Genomic DNA, 19,506 nt, shown 5'->3' with positions numbered 1-19,506 from the left:
TTTTGCGCAGCTCGTCAGTGAACAACGGCTCTGTGTAGTTAATGCTGCTCAATGTGAAAGCACGCACGTGATGGAGATTTACCGCTGATTACAGAATGGCTTTACTGATAAGATGCGCGTTAAATATCGCATGCGATTTATCATGCAGCCCTACTTTTAATTTTAGTTAACAATAATAACACTGGCTAAGTACCTAAGGTGTCCCTCTCCTCTCTTCCAGCCCACTAAAGCTGCTCGCAGTAGTTCTTGGAATGACAGATGTGACAAAAGTGGCCCGTTGCAGATGAGTATTTGGAGCAAGAACCATAAACCAGGTAGCACCCAGCCAAAGAGTCCTACCACCCCCAAAAGACTCCCTCTTACCCTGGGCAAAGAGAGGATCGTCAGCGTGCGGAGTCTAAAATTGCCCCAAAAAGAATCACAGGTGAAAAGACCTCGTGAAGGTAAGCAGGACTTGGTTCCCATCTCAAGGATGGGACTGATTATTTTGACAAGACAACTGACTGGGCATGTTTATATGTAATATTTTGTCTTTTTTTTTAAGACACCAGTCTCTCTGTGGATGACCTGTTAGGGCAGTATTCAGCTGGTGTAAAGAGACCCTCTCCTGAAACTCCGCCCACCACTGAGCCGTTGACCAACAACAACATTGTTTCTAAGGAGAAGGGACAGCACAGTGGCAGCACAGCTGGACAGTCCCAGCCTCGAAATCGCTTTGCAACACTGTTGCAGTTGAGGAACCAATCAGAGGAGGGCACTGGAGAGCAGGCCACATTAAGCAGGTACAAGAGCATGATGGGAAACTTAAGGAATGTGTACTGCTGCTATCACAAATTACTGTTAGACCTTAATTTTCTTATTACACACACAATCAAGGGTTAAATTGGGCCAAACTGTTAGTGGCAAAATGGCATTAAATATAAAGTACTATATTAATTGGGAGGCCCAGTGGTTGTTCCCTCACCTCCAAAATCCCAGTTTAAACTCTGCTGACAGTAATGATATGATTGACATCTCCATCAGGTTCTTCTGTCATGGTGAATCCAATATGGCAGATACACAGGAAGAGTCGCTAAAACAAGATTTACCTCAGCCTGTGAAGTCTCTAGAGACACGTGTCTCACAATCTGGAGGAAACACACCAGCATTGTGTCAGTACCCTGACTCGGAGAGAGAGCAGGCCAAAGATGAGTCGTCCAGCCCACCCACATCTCCGGCTCACACTGCCAGGCCTGCTAGTTTGGGTCTTGGGGTCTTTAGTTGGTCAGGAAGCACCAGGGAACTCAGTAAATCTGCTTTGCATCCACCCACCAACACCACAGACAGACACCGGTCTTCCACACCTTCAGGGTTGTCCACCCTGCAGCAGTTCCACAGAAAGAAGGGCAGCTTCTCCTGGGCAGGATCAGGGCTTTCTCGCTTGTCCTCTCCTGTAGAGGGCACCGAGGATGCACAGAAATCTCCCGGGTCTCCTCCGTCTCAGGACAGTGCTTATTTCTCTCAGTCCAGCAGCGCCTCTGCCGGTGTGGAAGACTCCCTAGTCACAGAGGACAACTCTGACAAGGTGAGAAAATTGTTTTTGATTCATTCATATTTGGTACTGTCAACACTAAAGGAATATTTCATCCAAAAATGAAAATGCTGTAATCGTTTACTCACCCTTATTTTGTTTCAAACCAGTATGACTTTGTCTCAGTATCTGGCTGGTTACCATTTCATCTTTTATGTTCTGCAGATAAAATGATGTAAATTTAGATGTAAAAATTTTTTTGGGGTAAACTATACCTTTTAACGTGCTTTCTAAAATGTCTCTTTTAATTGTAATATTGTGATTTACAGGCCTAAAAATGAATGAAATCATGATCAGTCATGGACTCTATATTGGAAGTCTATGGATTCCAATGGATATTTAATTATGCATGCTCGTTTGCAATTTTTATATTTTAGATTACCTTTTCTGTCATCTAATGGTCACTTATAGTTTATCTTAAAAAAAACCTTCATAATTCAATAACTGTTAAATGTCTTAGGGACACCTCATAATAAATATTCAATTTTATACTGTATATTACAATGTTGTAATGCCTACATTTACTTGTAGTAATGCCTACATTTAATTGATCAATTTGTGTTTTATTTGTAGTTTATTTTTAGTGTTTTGTAATTTATTTAGACAAAATAATATTGCATTTTATTATTGACCATTTATCAGTTATTTCTGTTTTGTTTCGTTTTTTTTTTATCCTTTTTGAAGGAAAAGGAGAGAGATTCAGATGGCTCCAACAGCCCAAGCAGTTCTCCCACAGACAAGCTGAAACCTGCTCTGAACAGAACAAAGGCACGTCCGTCTAATCATGACCCAAAACCACATTCTGCATTTCCATTTCCTCCCACCTTACATAGAGTGTTGTGGTGGTGGTGGGGGGAATTAAACATTGATATGATTTTTCCCCACACCTCCACCCTCAGTCTGACTTCTTACACCTGTGCTCTAGGTCTCAGGGTTGTCTCGGAAACGGCCTTGTGGGCAGGGTAAAGGCGGTAAAATTGAGACCTCCGCTTCTGCTAGACCCAGCGGTCTGAGGAAGAAAGAGAGTGGGAAAAAGAGTACAGTGAACAATGAGAACAATCCAGGCCAGCAGGCCACCATCAGCGGCCTCTGGGGGGCCTTCAGCTTCAAAAAGTAAGTCAGCCTGTGTGTAAGTATGTGATTATGTAAATAAAGGATTCAACATGGCCGATGACGCCCTCACACTGTCCTATTCATCTTCTACTGTTTATTTATGGCAGTCAGTACCACCTGTGGCCAGCAGGGGCAGCGGGATAAACCTGTTAACACCAAGAGACTAAACTAATGGGAGTGGTGCTGTTACCTATGCTGTCTGCTGCTGTTAACAGAGGTGTAACTGATTGCATGGGTAAAATGAGAGTCATTGTAGTAGTTTACAGAAGGGTGGTGCCTGCTCACTATGAAAGGAAGTACATTACCATTATGCAATGCTCAGGTCTGAGTTGAATAATAAGGGCCTGATTCAGAGTCAGTGCAGGATTGAAGGGGTAGGGGCTAATCAACATATGAATTAAACATGAAGTCAGTTCAAGGGTGAAACTAGAGAAGTATCTGATTGCTGCTTTTCTCTCCTACTTTTTGGCATTTGAAAAGTTGTCCATAAGACTTGTGTTAATATTTTAAAGCAATATAATAGTTACAGACCCGAAATGGCCACATGCTTCGACGTGAATGTATTTGAAATATATGTGCATGTGTTTCTTTAAGGGACAATCTGAAGCTGAACGCTTGCAAGAAAGGAAAGCCGATGTCTCCAGTCAGGGAGAATGTGATGACTACTGACTGAAGCAGATCAAGAGATTTTCATCATCGCAGAATGACATGTCATCTTTTCAATCAAATCATTGTTTCTTTTAAGAGTAACAGCCAGTCTTTCAAACATACCGTGTATGTTCATGTTTTTGTATGATAAATACAATTTTTAGTATAATTAATTTTATTTTATTTCAGGTCAATAAAGACATGATTCTCTCTCTTAGTAATGTTTGTTTTCTGAAATGTGCTCCGCTGTTATTGAGTTCATTTTGACCCTAAGAACAAGCTATGCATGAATTTTAAATTTTTATGGTGATTCTTCTGACTTACTAATAACTAAAGACAAAATATATGCAGTGGGAGATGCACACAATAAAAATCAGAAAATTCTCAGTAAACCTATTTAATAGGCTTTTATGAAGCAATGACAGACATTTAATATTCAGTGAATCAGACTGAATGCAGATTATGTAAGGCAGGGGTGGGCAAACTTGGTCCTTCCAGGTCACTTTCCTTCAGAGCTTAGCTCCAACTCTAATCAAACACACCTGAACCAGCTAATCATTGTCTTCAAGACTACTAGAAGGCTAAAGGCAGGTGAGTTTAATCAGGGTTGGCTCAAATCTCTGCAGAAAAGTGGCCTGGAAGGGCCAAGTTTGCCCATCACTGATGTAAGGTCATGAAATGAAGTATAATCAAAAGTTCTGCCCTACATTTTTTTCCTCATTCGATAAGCCATTTCACTCATATACATCACTAGTGAAAAGTCCAAACATTTCCGTTTAAGGGTGACTTTTACTCTTTTTTTAAATGCACATTAATGTGATCAATTCATGCATGTTTTATTTCTTTAAAAAAAAAAGTTTTAACCTCATAAGTTTTTATTAAAATGTCAAAACTCAATTATCCAGTGAAACGACAGAGTTCTTTCTGGTGATGTATACTGAACTTCTTCAATCATTTAGTCTGCTTAAACCCCATACTTTCATACTGTCGACTGCAAACTCATTCAGATGTCACAATGCAGAAACAATCCATTGCAATATAGAAATGGATCTGTAGCTACTCCTTTAAGTAGTTTATAGCTAAGCTTTGGGATTTAAATTTCCAATTTATGTAAATTTACCAAATTAATGAGTGTCATGTCCCTTGTTATGTACTATAAACTAAATTTAATTGTTTTTTCCTAACCATGTTATAATTTATGGCCTTTATTAAAGGAAATATTTAAGCTTACCCTGCAACCGTGAGTATATGTGCGGTGTGAAATGCACTACAGTTTTGGAGTTACAGTTGATCTGAATTCCATCTAAATAAGTCAACGTGTGTTTGTGCTGCGCGTGGGTTTTAGGCTGGTTCAGGAATGTAGTATATGAGTGAACAAATGCCTGAGGTGCAATGCTAGACCTCATGCCTCACTCCTTTAGGACAGGACATCAGAGAACGCCTCACAAAGATGCTTTACCTTATCAGGTCAATTTCACAAAAATGCATGTGCTCACTGAGAAACACAAGCGCTCTTGTCTTAGAGACTTATCAGAACAATCGTGCTGTTTTCCTTGAATACAAATAGTTCTCTGGCTCTCACATTCTTTGGGTGTTTCTAATTCAATTAATTCACTCACACGTCAGGTTATGAACACATATAAGAAGCCCCGAGCAGGACAAATGCCTTAAGAAATATGACATCAACTTAAGTATTACTGGGACATGTTAAACAATGTATCCAAAGGGATTTGCAACTGTTTGCATGTTCTTAAGGAAGCAGCTCTCAAAATTAAGTAGTTATTTAGCATAAGATTCATAAAGTGACTTTCATTGTTAGAAGAGCAATCCCTCTGGAGCAAACCTGGTTTAAGTGCCTTATTGAAGGGCACAATGGTGATACTAAAGGCTCAATGTTGGCCTTGTATGAGCAACTGTCCTTTTAGAGACCAGCACTAAACTCACTAAACTCGGTGTTGAAAATTACATTTTGCATTGTTTTCCTGTTCTATAAAAAAAAAAAGAGTAAAAATGAATTTTGTTTCAGAGGAAACCAATTATATTGGAATGTACAGAGAACAAACTCATTGCATAAAACATATCCAATGTCACTTGCTTGGCAGGCATAAGAATTTTGTTTTTTTACTTTTTGATTCATAGTTGGGTGTTTCTTCAACTTTGGGCACTTGTATGTCCCAGGGGTAAATTTTTATTAAATTAACCATTTCTTTTTTATTTTTGTTACAAATGGTCACATTAAAACTGAAATAAATTTAAAATTCAATATTTATTTTGTGTGAAACTGATTTATATAAGTATTCAGAAATTACAAAGTTTTCACTACAAGTTGTGTGAAAATTGTAATAATTTATATAGATATTGACAAAATCAGCATTTTATTCCAAAAATATTTAAATTGTCATTTCCATCACATAATACTGTTAAACTCAATACAGAATTTGAAATGTGGTGGGAATTTGTATTCTTATTTTATAACTAAAAAGAAAAAGAAAATACAGCCTAAAACAGAATTTTCACGAGATCCAATTTAAACACTTTAAAACTTTTTTTTTTTCCACAGAGACCGAAGGAAAATCTCGTAGGAGATACTGCTACCACTCCACCATTCATACATCCTTTTGCACTGTATATCTGTTAAAACAATGGTCTTTTTTTACTGTCCTCTTTGGCCTGAACTGTGCAGTTGCATTGAGCTACAAATACCTGAATGAGAATGTGGAGTGGTGGCATTTTTCTGAAGTGTGCTCACGATGCTCAATCCCTGCCACACCTAGTTTACAAAGATACTATACAGTGCCAACAACACTGACTCAATGGCCATGCATGTTAGAGGAAAGACTCGGAACCAACAGGAATGTCAGACATGTCTGAAACCACAAGTAGTTAGGAATATACATTGATTAGACCTTCAATTTGTGAACGGACATCCCAGCTACATGAAAATTCTAGAACTATCCACACATACAGTATAATAACTCACAGCAGTATACTCTATAAAACAATAATAGCCTACAATAACTATTAGGCTACGATCTAGAACACAGGAACATCTTCTCTTAAAGCAATCAAGAACTATAATTACTAGGGCCTTTAATATAAACTCCTTAAACACTTACCTCACCTTAATGAACATTCTACAGGCTTCCCTCCTCCTCCCCCACACCACCTCTATCCACTTCTACTACTACTCTAATATTAAATAATGTATAAACTTCTGTAAGTAGCCCAGATGGACATTTCAGGGATGGCTAGTCAAACATGTTTACCTAAAGATATAAAAATGTGTAAAGATATGAAAATGTGAAATCTGAGTTTCTGAGAGACACCTGGTTTTCAACTTATCATCATGTTTTGCAGATCACACATGTAAATAATGTAGGGAAATTATGTAAAAATCCCAAACAATTTCTTTACCGTTTGTATTAGTGAGATGACAATCAGTGTGACATAAAATATAAGCATATTTACTTAATATATAATTTTTAAAAAACTATAAAACTCACAAGAGCCTGTGATGTTGTTGAACCCAGCAGGTGAAACATGGAACGAGGACCTTCAGCAGGAAGGCTGACTTTGATATTGCCTGATTTTATAAATGTTTTTTATTCTCAGTTGACAAAAAGTTGGGACACAACTGTGAAACCTTATTAAAGATGTACATTTAATTAAAAATGTACCTTATTTGAGGACATAGCAGCCATTTTTACTCAAAAGAATGCATTTATATAGTTGTTTTGCTAAAGTTTTAAATATTTTTTTAATCTATATAATGTATTAAGTTATGGTCTGAGGGTCAGAACACACTGTAAATTGGAGAAACAGTTTGTTACTTGGAAATGAAATTTTTTTTACTTGTGCACCATGAACTATTCATGACATTTTTTGCATTTTAATTGTTAGTGTTTCTAACCGGATCGGTGGTATCTGAAACATTCAGTACTGTGTCGGTGGTGTGTGCAATTACAAAAATGTGTTTTTCACCATTCAAACTAGCAGTTGTTCAACCATATTTCATAGCACCGCATAGTACCACAGTTAAAGCAGAAAACAAAAGACCTAAAAAAATCCAACTCTCGACTTGGACCAAACTGAATAAAATGCTCTTTTTGTGCTCCTCTAGATTGCCATTGGGTGAGTCTGCAGTACTCATTTAGACACCTGTTTCTCTGTCTGCATGAAAACTGAAGCAACTTTCATTCCTGTGTTTTTGCTTCCACCACTATGAGGTTCTTCCTTAATTAATGGCGAGGCCTTAACACGTTTACGGCTAGAGGAGAGCTTTTGTTTCCCAGTTGCTGGTGACTGTATTTCATTACAGAGATACAATGAAGGAGACAAGTTCATACCTGATGCCCAGACGCTGATACTTAGATGTAACACAAATAAATACAAGTCAAAGACTCGACTCCAAAGTCTCTCCCTTAAGGCGAAAGTACTGCTCTTGCCACAACATGTGCAGAAGCTCAATGCCACAGTCAGCCTTCATGCATTAGCTTACACTAAGCACACAAGGTGCTTTCCTCTCGCAAACACTTTCTTTTGAGGTTCAGTAATACATCTGTGGATTTCATGACAGTGCAGTCAATAGGAGCTTTGCTAAGTACACAGTGAAGTCGGCTAAGATGAGGGTCATAAATGGGTGATTCTTCAGTTAGATGCACTTTTGACTACTTGAAATCTTGAAAAATGAAACTTCTTCAAACTACATTTCACTGGGTGGATTTTTAAATGTGTGTGATGGTTTCTTTTTTGGAGAAAACATTTAACAATCACTGATATACTGTTAAATAACCAGATATCACTTGCTGACTTACACTCTTAAAAATAAAGGTGCTTCAAAAGGTTCTTCAAGCGATGCCATAGAAGAACCATTTTTGGTTCCACAAAGAACCATTCAGTCAAAAGGTTCTTTAAAGAACCATCTCTTTCTTACCTTTTTGTAATCTTACAGATTTTTGTAATCTTACAGAACAGAAAGGTTCTTCAGATGTTAAAGGTTCTTTATGTAACCATTTAGACAAAAAGGTTCTTCTACGGCATCATAAAGCACCTTTATTTTTAAGAGTGTACTGCAACCAAATCTGTTCAAATGACCATGTAGTGAGTGCTTTCAAAATATAAAATCTTATTCGGTTCATAAACTTTTACCTTTGTACTGAACTGTAAACATTCACAATTGCAGCACCGTTTAGAGTCCATGGAGTTAAATCACATTCTCTCTGCGAATAAATACCAACAAACCCTGTATAGTGTGAAAATGAGTGGTTACTCGTTTGCATTGACATTAGGCCTGTCTCTTCTTCTAAATGAAACACTTCATAGTGGCTATTTTCGGCATGAATAGTGGTTAAGATTGGGCTCCATTTCTGCTGCCGAGAACTTAAGGTTGCAAGGTGGGTGACTAATAGTATTACTTTTCAAAGCATGCTAAATAGATCACTTATTATGAAACGTACTATGATTACTTACTATGAAATGTGGCTGTACTACCGTTCATGAAATAAAACAAAAGCTCTTACAATAAAGTCTTTATTGTATGGCAGACTGGAAACAACAAATGCATTGCATTAACACCTTGATGACTTCATGGTTTGTTTCATTAGGCATCTTTCTCAAACTTTCAGTATTACTCAACCAAACAGCAGTTTCCTGTTGGACGTTTGTGGGCTAATTTGATTGAATATGCCTCTCAGTATGCTGAGAAATATGAACAAGCACTTCCGAAATACATTTCAGTCTGGGTTTGTGGGTGTTGCATTAACGTTAAATGGATAGTTCACCCAAAAGTTCTGTCATCATTTACTCACCCTCATATCGTTCCAAACCTGCGTGACTTTGTGTGGAACACAAAAGAAGATATTCCGAAGAATGTGTCTACTTTTTTGCCCATACAATGAAAGTCAGTCAGTCCAGTGTTGATTGAAGGTTTTTCAAAATACTGTATCTTCTTATGTTATACAGAATAAGGTCAGATTTTTTTTTATTTCTGGATGAACTATCCCTCTATTGAAACTATCAAAACACAACCAGTTGAAACCTTTCTGTAGTGCTATGCATTCATATGCATTTCAGGAAGAACTTAAGGGTGTGTGGCACAAGACTGTAAGGCCAAACCCTTGCAAACACAACAGTCTTGCAATATTTCACTGTTGACAAAACACACTTTAGTTTTTCTCATGGGATGTTTCTATGCTGTTGTTTCTAAGGATATGACTGAATCCTAGCTACCATAGACATTAATGGGGACATGGTTCCACAACATTTTACCTTTGTTCCCCACAAATGTTAAATATTTGGCCACGTACTTGACTAAAACATAATTTAGCTCACCATAGTTCAAATATGATAATTTTATGATGTTTTTTCCATTCTGGATTTTGAACAGTTTTTGGGGCTGATTGAATTGCAGTTGCTTTGGCAATTCTGAACAGAAGCTCTCTGTGACGCAGAAAACATACAAATAATAAAAAAATCATAATGAATTTAAAATGTATGACACCAACATGTAACTGCATCATGCCACAGATTTACATGTAAATTTACAATCACTTTCAAACTTACTCTCTGTATCTGTAGTTTCGGTGAGTGTTGCTATGTGTGTGTGTGATTGTCATGCTGGTGCTGTAGAACCTGTTTGGTTGCTTCACATGCATTTATCTGACAGAAACCTCATGACAGAGAGGATGACAGTCATATCCACCTGGAGTTTAGAGGTATCAACATCAGTGGCTACAGATACACTCTCATGAACGACATTGGGTAAGTGACTCACTTTCCACTGTCCAGTGCTTATATAGAGCATACAGAATCAGAAAGAATATCATAATGCAATTTATCATCCTGCATCTTCATCTGATGGGAACTGATAAATTCAGTTACTTGCAAAATATAGAGGTTTGTCATGTCAAATCAGGCCTAAAGTAGACTGTTCTGTTGTTTAAGCAGATCCTTTAATATCTCATTGAATATTTGTGTTTGGTGTGGACTGTGCTCTGATTGTTGTTAAAATGTGAGTCTATTGAGGTTTCAGATATTAATACTAGTAGTGTACAGGAGAAATATTTTGATCTTTTGTTAAGCTGAAACTTTTCAGCACTAATTCATCATCATGCGTCATGTGCAGGCTATAAAAATGAGGAATAACTTACAACTTATGATAGCAATAGAAGCAAGTCTTTGGGAAGCTGTTGTGGTGGTGGGTGAAGCTGAAACAATAAATGATTCCCGCTGCTGATTAAACACAAGGCTTTACTGAGCTGAGTAATTATATTGTTCGAATCTTGACCATGAAATCTTAACTACATTGTCAAGACCATCTGACCGTTCTAATCGCAGTCTGAATAATGTGCTTTAGAGAGACAAAACGGAGAAAAATGGAAGACAGACATTTAGGGGGAAAAAATGGCAAGAGAGATACAGAGTGACCTTGTATTTATCTCCTCATCTTTCTTTCATCTGAACAAACTGGTTCTCCTCATTCTCCACAGTCCATCCATTCCTAAAACATTCCTGACACAAACCACACATACACAATGTTACAGAAACAGAATACCAAGTTAAAAGTTAAAATTCCTAACATTTCTTTTTTAATCTGTAGCACTTTGGAATTCTGCTTGTATATAAAGTGCGTTATAAATAAAATTTATTATTATTCTTATTATTAAAAAAAGCATTGGGCATGTAGAGGCTGTACTTTGCACATATGCACGTTTTCTGCGATTCTTTTGTTAAAAAAAACTATAATAATAAAAATCTCTGCTGGCCTATGAAATGTTAGCGCAAACCTTAGTGAGAGAATAAAGATGTCATACTGTCATAAAGCCACAGCCCATGTGATTGATCGCAAGATTGCAGACCTTAAAAGGGAGCATCATAAAGCATCATTTGTTTATATTTTGTTCTAAACAATGTGGTTTGCAGCATGGAATAGTATCTTCCTATCTTATTTACTTCTCACTGTGAGATCTAGGGAACATGTGATTAACTGCATTACAGCCAATTACATCTGTCTTTGAAAAACTGAAGGTGGTTCCTGACTTTTTCCTGCCACTTCCTCTTTCCCTTATTTAACATGCAATGTTTGTTATTTTTAGTTAATATTTAAATAATTCATATCGATTAAAAAAATCAACAACAATGCAATCAATCAATTCATCTTTTAAAAACATGTAATACAGTGGTGCTTAGATTTGCTTTATTCCCAGTCAACGTACAAGACTACTAAAACGATGCAATATAGATGTAACAAGTGTCTAAAGGAGTGTGGGAAGAGGTTAAAAAGGAAGCAAGGAAGTAACCACACACCCATGCACTTATATGACCATTTTATGGAGTAAAGATGACATGACGATTGCTTGTAACAGCTTTGTTTTCAATCAGCAGGGGATTCTCTTGCGCTGAGGTCTAAAACTGGCCTTAAATTCAAATTACGATTAGTCATTGTACTACCTTTGTATATTCCTAAAAATACTAAAATAAAATGTTTGTTTGAATGGCTTTAAATCAGTAATTTCCCTTGGAAATTTATAGCCTACTTAAAAAAAAAAAAAACTCAAATGAATATCCACATAATACAGTCCTAAATGTAATGATAAAGATTACTTCAAGTCTTGTTGCTTTTTATTTTGACAGGTTTCCTGAAAACCGGTATTCATGACATGTCAGTTGCATTTAAAGAAGTGAAGATATGATGGTTGGTACCCTCTCACCAAAATAACAATTTAAAGATTTTGTCATTTTTTAACAGAATTGGCACAGAAAATATTCCTAATACCTGACAGACGTAGTCAGATTTGTTTAGCCAATCAGAAGACAGGTCATGTCTGACTCCATGGTTAGGTCTGCTGGAGGTTTCAACAAGGCTAACAATAATTTACAGCGCCTTTAATTGCATTTTACACATTCATTATACTTCTGATTACAACCTTGCCATGGCATAGTACATAATATTTACTTTTGCAAATAATATAATGTATTTATGAGATTATTAACAAAACACTAATGTATGGTAGTAAGTCACCTTCTTCATGTGCAGAATGGAGAAACAAAGATTCATGCCCTCTCAGAGAGTGTAACTTTGGAGGACACAGAAAAAGGAGGGGTCGTCGTCACACGAATCACGAATCCAGCAATTAATCTGAAGGAAGGTAAAGAACTCACATGTATCCTATATGATGCCTCAATCATACAACACGCAAACTTAATGATAATAATGGATTCTGTAACATACCTTGTCCTTATCCTCTCTTTTTGTCTCTTACAGATGATCAGCTTGTTGCTGCAACCATTCATCTGGACCACCTCAGTAAAGATGAAGTGCTAAACCTGATCAGAATCCTCGAGCCCTATGACAAGAACCTTGAACTTAAGACAGCAAAGGATCTGAAAGCAGGACTGGTAAGCAACCTTGTGAATTAAAGAAAGAAAAAAGGAAAAATAGAGACTAAATAGGTCTCACAATGTCTTCGTCTCATCTTTCTCTTTAGTCTCTTGGTGATCTCCGATTAAACAGTAAGGCAGGACTTCAAGCACCAGGCGTTCAGGTTAATGGGCTGAAAGGACAGATAAATGCCCCAAGCCTTAAGGGTGGCATCTCAACCCCAGCAGTAAATGCAGAAATGCCACAGATTGAGCTAAAGGATGCCACACCTAACTTCAGCCACCGAGGGTTCAAACAACCAACTTTTGGCATGTCTGCACCAAATCTCAATGGAGCAGGTCTGGATGGTACATTAGAAGCACCTGATGTCAGTGTCTCTACCCCTACTCTTAACACCCCAGATGTTTCTGTTAATGTGGACAAGCCTGAACTGAAGACCAAAACACCCAAGTTCAAAATGCCCACCTTCAGTCTACAGGCTAAAAAACCAAGGATTGATGGTGATGTGAATTTAACTGCCCCAGACATAAACGCTGACCTAAAAACCCCTGATCTGAATCTGTCAGCCCCAAAGATTAATGGAGAAATTGGCACCCCTGAAGTAGACATGACCTTGCCAAAAACTGAGCTCAGTGGTCCAAACCTGGACATCAAAAAACCAAAAGCTAATATTGAAGCTCCCTCTGGCAAGATTAAATTTCCTAAATTAAAGAAAGCAAAAACTACAAAAGTGAAAGTACCAGAGGCGAGTGTTGATGCAAATCTTTCTGCCCCAAAATTAAATGCAGATGTTAGTGCACCAAATGTTGACATTGATCTGCCAAGAGCCAATCTTGAAGCTCCAGATGTAGACATTAAAACTCCTGATGTCAATATAAATGCTCCCTCTGGCAAGATAAAATGGTTAACATTTAAGAAACCCACATTTGGGCAGAAGGTTAAAGCACCAGAGGTTGGCTTAGATGCCAGTGTCTCAACACCCGATTTAAGTCTCTCAGCACCAAAGATAGATGGGGATATCAGCATCCCAAATGCAGATGTCAATTTACCAAGGGCTGATGTTGATGTAAAAGCACCTGATGTAGACATTAATGCTCCGTCTGCAAAGCACAAGTTCACCACTCTTAAAATGCCAAAGCTAAACTTACATAAATCAAAGCTGAAAACTCCAAATCTTAATGCAGGGGTACAAGCACCAGACTTGGACATGTCAGCTCCTGGGGTAGATATTAATCTGCCAAAAGCTGAATTAGATGGACCGAATCTGAAAGCTCCGAATCTGAAAGCTCCGAATCTCAGTCTTTCAGCACCCAAAGTGGATGGCAAATTTAGTGCTCCAGATGTGGATCTGAACTTGCCAGATGCTAATGTCAAAAGTCCAAATGTAGACCTCGAAGTCCCAGACATTGACATAAATGCTCCTAAAGTAGACATTGATGCCCCCTCTGGCAAAGCCAAGCTACCTCACTTTAAGATGCCTAAATTTGGTCTTTCTGGACCTCGGGTTAAAACCCCAAATCTAGATGCACCTGATGTAGATGTGAACATCCCCACAGCAGAACTCAAAGGACCTAATGTAGATGTTAAAGCACCTAATCTTAGTGTTTCCACACCTAAATTTGAAGGTGACATTTCTGCTCCCTCTTTAGACATTGGTTTGCCTAAAGCCAACTTGAATGCTCCATTTGCAAACACTGGGGGAAATTTAAAGTCACCAAATCTCAAACTCTCCACCCCAGATGTAGACCTAGACTTGCCAAAAGCAGAGCTTGAAGGACCTGATGCTACCCTTAAAGTCCCAGATGTTGACATTAATGCGCCATCTGGAAAAATGAAGTTGCCACATTTCAATTTGCCAAAACTGAATTTGTCTGGGCCAAAAGTTAAAGGGCCTGAGCTGGATGCTAACGCAGATCTAGATCTCTCAGTTCCCAAACTCAAAGGAGAATTAAATGCACCTAGTGTTGACCTAAATCTTCCCAAAGCTGAGATCAGTGCGCCTGATGTAAATGCAACTTTACCAAAAGCTGAGGTCAGCGTTCCCAATGTAGGAACCCCAAACTTAAAGGCTCAGTCTGGAAAGCTGAAACTGATTCCATTTAAGAAACCAAAAGTTGACCTTTCTGGTCCAAAAGTGAAGACACCTGAGATTGACTTAAATACAGAAGCTCCTGATCTCAGCCTCTCAGCTCCAACAGTTGATGCATATGTCAAAGTGCCAGATGCTGATATAAACCTTCCCAAAGCAGATGTTGACATCAGTGCTCCCAAAGGAAAGCTGAAATTCCCAACACTCAAAAAGTCCAACCTATCTGGTCCAAAAGTCAAATCTCCTGATGTTGACATTGCTGCTGATGTAAGTGGACCAGATTTGAACCTATCTGCACCTGAGGTTGGTACTCCTGATATTGATGTGAGTCTACCAAAAGCTGGGCTTGATGTAGATGTTCCCACAGCAGACGTTGACATCAGTGCTCCCAAAGGAAAGCTGAAATTCCCAACCATCAAAAAGTTTAACCTTTCTGGTCCAAAAGTCAAATCTCCTGATGTCGACATTGCTGCTGATGTAAGTAGACCAGATCTGAACTTATCTGCTCCTGGGGTTGGTACTCCTGATGTTGACGTGAGTCTACCAAATGCTGGAGTTGATGTAGATGTTCAAAGCATCAACGCTGAAGTTGAGGGCTCCAAGCATAGGGTAAAATGGCCATTCAAATGGCGAAAATCTACTGAATCAAAGGATGGGGATATAAATATTAAAGCACCAGAAGTAAATGGTACCACTGGAGAACTTAAACTCCCCAAAAATATACCATTGTTCAAGCCTCACCCCCTACCTGACAGCAACATTGACAGTATCTTACAAAAACTCACTGGAATGGTTGACCTCAGTACTGACCCTACAAAAACAACTACTGACGCGGTTGTCTCGGTCTCGTCAGTCAAGACAAATCTTAAAGCTTCTTCTCCATCTGCTGGGGTCAATGGACAGACAGCTACTGTAGATATCCGGGAAAGGCTGAGGTTGTCTAATGCACGTACTACAAGCCCAGATTTCGGCATATCTTCAGAACCAGGCAGCCCTACAAAAGTGAATAGAGGAACATTTAAAGTCACAAAGCCTGATGCTGAAAAGGCCTACCCAGTAATTGACACTAGCAACGAAGATGACGCCAAGATTACTCTCAGCTTGAACAACATGCTTGGTTTGCCAACAGATTAAACTTTAAATAAAACCAGGAGCCTTGTTAGTGTAGTTCCATACCCACTGCATATAGGTAATACATATGTAGAACAATATGTAAAAAAAAATTAAATACACCTCCAACTGTTTACTTTTAAAATGGGTAGAGTATTGACAGAGAAGCATTACAGAATTTGACAGAGATGTAATTATTTTTATATTCAGTTTTATATATATATATATAATTGTATAAAGTTCTCTTTAAATGTGCAATGATTGTATCTTCTGAAAACATGAAGGAAAATATGACGAATCTGTAATTCTGTCTAATTTGTCACTGTTTTATGTAATATTATCTAATATATAGTCTTTTGTTTACACTTATTTCCATTCCAGTTATATATTTTGTATATATATATATATATATACAAAAAATTATTAAGTCCAAATTTTACATCTATAAAATATCACGTGTGTCTTTGTGTGTTACATGAAGCATGTGTACCTATATTTGCAAGGGCACTAATCTCTCAAAATACTTTAATAAAATTTGATATGAACTTTGATAATATGAATAATTCATTTTAACACTCACTCCCGTTTTGATTATCTCAGACCGTTATACTGCATGCCTTAAATTTATTTATTTTTTTAAAGATCCTCAAAGGATAACAGTGTAAAACAGATGCAGTGCAGCAGTAAATCATCTACAATTATTTATTTAGGCTAGTTATTCACCACTGACATTCAAGCGATGCCAATAGTTCATAATGTATTGCTGATGAAAAAAATACTTTGTATTTACACTATAAATGGTAATTATAACAAATATTCAAATACTGTACATATAAAAGTTTTATTTTTAAACAGAGAAACCCTGATGCACACAAACAGGCTTTAATGTTTAGACACAGGAAATAAAAAGCTAGGTAGAGTACATGGCACAACACCAAACACTTTTTAAAAGAATCTTGTTTAGAAGAGGTAATGTTGTCACATTCTACCCTACTACCTGCATTGTAATTTACATTTGACCATAAATTTTGAAACAGTCGCACTCTGCATTTTTTAAACTAATATTTTCAATAGTTAAATTTAAAACGTCTCAGAATGATTAAGCAAGTTCAGTCAACTTTCAGATCAATTGTTCTCTGCAGTTATACTGGTATTTTACCTTTCTAAGGCATGCTAAATTTTTCTTAAAGTCTCAAAACACTAAAAATAAAGAAAAAAAATTAAGTGCCATTCATACCAAACATGATATTAAATTCAAGTGCTCAGTGAGCAGTGCAATGGGAATTTTGATATATACCACAATGTTTTACATGCTCAAATTCAAATTTTGAATTTTTAACTGGCCACTTCACAAACAGACCCCGCCTCTTTTATAGAACATAAGCAGAATGAATTTCAGTGTATAACGTCTGCAAAAGCCGTCTTAAAACTCATTTAGATATTGAGCTCAGTGACTCAACATCATATATGTTACTAATTTAAGGAAACTTCATAAAACTACCAACAGTGGCACACTGCCAGCAGATGACTGTTTGTATTAAAAATAAATTAAATGCTGTATTACTGGAACCACAGAGAATTTCCAGGCAGAATCTAAATGAGTAGTCACACCTGAGCGGCCTTTCCGTTTTCTCCTGAAGTGCTGGCGTGCTGCTGCATATAGCCTATTTGCTATTCACCCTTTTGTCACATAACTAATACAGCTAACCAGTCTGTGACATTTGGACTGATAAAATCAGCCAAAGGTTAACAAAAAAATGTAACTACATCCAGTGTACTACCTTGTAAACACTGTCTTTGTACCACCACTGTTCAGTAATGTGTGTTCTGACCTGCTGTCCATTCCTGCAGTCATGAATTTCAGTTACTACGAACACGTTTCTCCTTTGAGGTCCAGTTATTGTGAAGTCCCAGCTAATGAGCCTGCTGCCAGCGTGAGGGCCAGTCGTTCTCCATCCACCTCTGGAGCAATCGAAGCACATCAATGCGCTGGTAGAGCTGGCAGAGTTCGGTGAGCTCCGTGACAGGTTTCTGGTTGTAGCGCAAGAGGAACTCTTGAGTGGGACTGTGGTAGGTGGGACCGTGTGTGCGCTGCTCTAGAAGCGTGAGCTCATCATAGCTCATTCCCCAGCGGCTTGCAAAGTTCTTCCAGTTTTTGACAGTGCAGTGAGTCGGATCCAGCTTCAGCCTTAGAGTGTACAGAAGGTCTTCGTCGTTCATCAGGTCACTGATTTTGGGTGGAGGGGCGGAACATAAACACTCCTTACAGGGCTTATGTTCTTTACTGAAGTCTAGAGAGTGGGGAAAGAAAAGCAGACATTGCATAAAATCGGGATATCTCAAAAAATGAATGCAAACAGTAACAATAGCACTCCAAAACCCAATTTACAAACGCTTCTTAACCCTCTAAGGGCTGTTCGTCTATGGAACGTATTTTATTTTAAAACACTTATTTTAAACCCTTTCTGTCACCTGATGGACACTTTTAAAATGAAAATGAAATGAAATTACCATTAAAACCAGTAGTACTGAAGTACGAAGTATAGCAAGCGCAGAAAGTCACAAAGTCTTAAGTCATTAAATAAACCCAGACCCCAACAGTCTAGAAGGGTTAATAACTATTAACTATTTTTGACCTAGTTAACTACAAATGAAATAAATTAATTGTTAATGCTATAATAATTAAATAATAATGCATTAAATACCTTCAAATATTTTTGGATTTAACTAAAAAACTAATTTTTTCAACATTTCTTTAAAAAGGACACATGAAAAAGAGTGCTTTACTTTTTTATCTTTAACTAGAAGCTGATAAATGTATTTGGCCAACACAGACTTGTTGCTGTTGTAGGTTTGTTGCTCGGCATTTACACTGCTTCACTTAATGTACAGGTCTATTTTGACATCGGCTTGTCAGATGTTGTGTTCCGTCCGTTTCTACAGTTATCACTGTCAGTCATATCCAGTGCTGCCAACCCTCACGCAGCTGACACTGTTCTCACGCCACATGTCCATTTTCTCACTATGTGCCACTGATGTGATGTCTGCTTGTACGAGTTCTTGTTTTTTATATGTAGAACACAGTCAAGCAACATCAGAAGAGAAAGAAGCAAATGATTAAATTACATATTCGTAAAATCACCAGTCACTTGCTTTGTTCCTGAATGAATCAGTCCTTTTTAACAAATCAAACAATTCAATGACTCAGTCATTAGACAGTGACTTGCCACCACCTACTAGTGGTTTTAGTTTCATACTTAGAAACATAATTCATATAGTGTAATTCTTATGGAGATCTATAAGTAAATATATTTATTATAAAGAAACAGACCACTCCTCTTCTTACTCCATGCTGAACTCAAAAGTTGGCAGCCCTGCTAAGCAATAGCTCGCCTTACAGTTTAGCGGATTCACTCACATCATTTTCTTACATGGACGTTTGTCACTCCTGAAACAGCATATGTGGACGTTTGGTCCTCTTAGCAGCATAAAAAACAAAACTTTTCTTCAAACTGTGAATGGATTATATAGAGAAACCATGCAAAGGGTGCTCACTCACAGTGCAACTGACTGAGCTCATTCACACGAAAACTCTTA

The 19,506-nt window shown here is 37.7% G+C and overlaps 3 protein-coding genes across 7 annotated transcripts in view; 2 read left to right on the top strand and 1 right to left on the bottom strand.

Moving 5' to 3' along the window:
* LOC107689786 (exonuclease 1-like) overlaps positions 1 to 3,515 on the top strand; it is an 8,077-nt gene extending 4,562 nt beyond the window's left edge. For all 4 annotated transcript variants that reach the window (XM_016487934.1, XM_016487935.1, XM_016487933.1 and 1 more), the window contains exons 9-14: positions 221 to 443; positions 545 to 782; positions 1,024 to 1,564; positions 2,255 to 2,338; positions 2,496 to 2,683; positions 3,278 to 3,515. In XM_016487934.1, coding sequence (XP_016343420.1) covers positions 221 to 443; positions 545 to 782; positions 1,024 to 1,564; positions 2,255 to 2,338; positions 2,496 to 2,683; positions 3,278 to 3,356 — 1,353 coding nt within the window. In that variant the 3' untranslated portion in view covers positions 3,357 to 3,515. The remainder of the gene's footprint in view (positions 1 to 220; positions 444 to 544; positions 783 to 1,023; positions 1,565 to 2,254; positions 2,339 to 2,495; positions 2,684 to 3,277) is intronic.
* Positions 3,516 to 10,018: 6,503 nt separating this feature from the next.
* On the top strand, positions 10,019 to 16,272 carry LOC107689784 (neuroblast differentiation-associated protein AHNAK-like). The gene is made up of 5 exons (XM_016487930.1): positions 10,019 to 10,090; positions 11,963 to 12,023; positions 12,366 to 12,477; positions 12,594 to 12,727; positions 12,817 to 16,272. The coding sequence occupies exons 2-5, from the start codon at positions 12,018 to 12,020 to the stop codon at positions 15,931 to 15,933; spliced, it is 3,369 nt and encodes a 1,122-aa protein (XP_016343416.1). The 5' UTR covers positions 10,019 to 10,090; positions 11,963 to 12,017; the 3' UTR covers positions 15,934 to 16,272.
* Positions 16,273 to 16,540: 268 nt separating this feature from the next.
* The window catches only part of edaradd (EDAR-associated death domain), a 10,362-nt gene continuing 7,396 nt past the window's right edge, over positions 16,541 to 19,506 (bottom strand). For both annotated transcript variants that reach the window (XM_016487932.1, XM_016487931.1), the window contains exon 6: positions 16,541 to 18,200. In XM_016487932.1, the coding sequence (XP_016343418.1) occupies positions 17,824 to 18,200 (377 nt within the window). In that variant the 3' untranslated portion in view covers positions 16,541 to 17,823. The remainder of the gene's footprint in view (positions 18,201 to 19,506) is intronic.

This window comes from Sinocyclocheilus anshuiensis, unplaced genomic scaffold, assembly GCF_001515605.1.
Source record: "Sinocyclocheilus anshuiensis isolate Anshui unplaced genomic scaffold, SAMN03320099.WGS_v1.1 scaffold918, whole genome shotgun sequence".
Classification (NCBI taxonomy): Eukaryota; Metazoa; Chordata; class Actinopteri; order Cypriniformes; family Cyprinidae; genus Sinocyclocheilus; species Sinocyclocheilus anshuiensis.
This window is presented reverse-complemented; position numbering and strand designations above follow the sequence as displayed.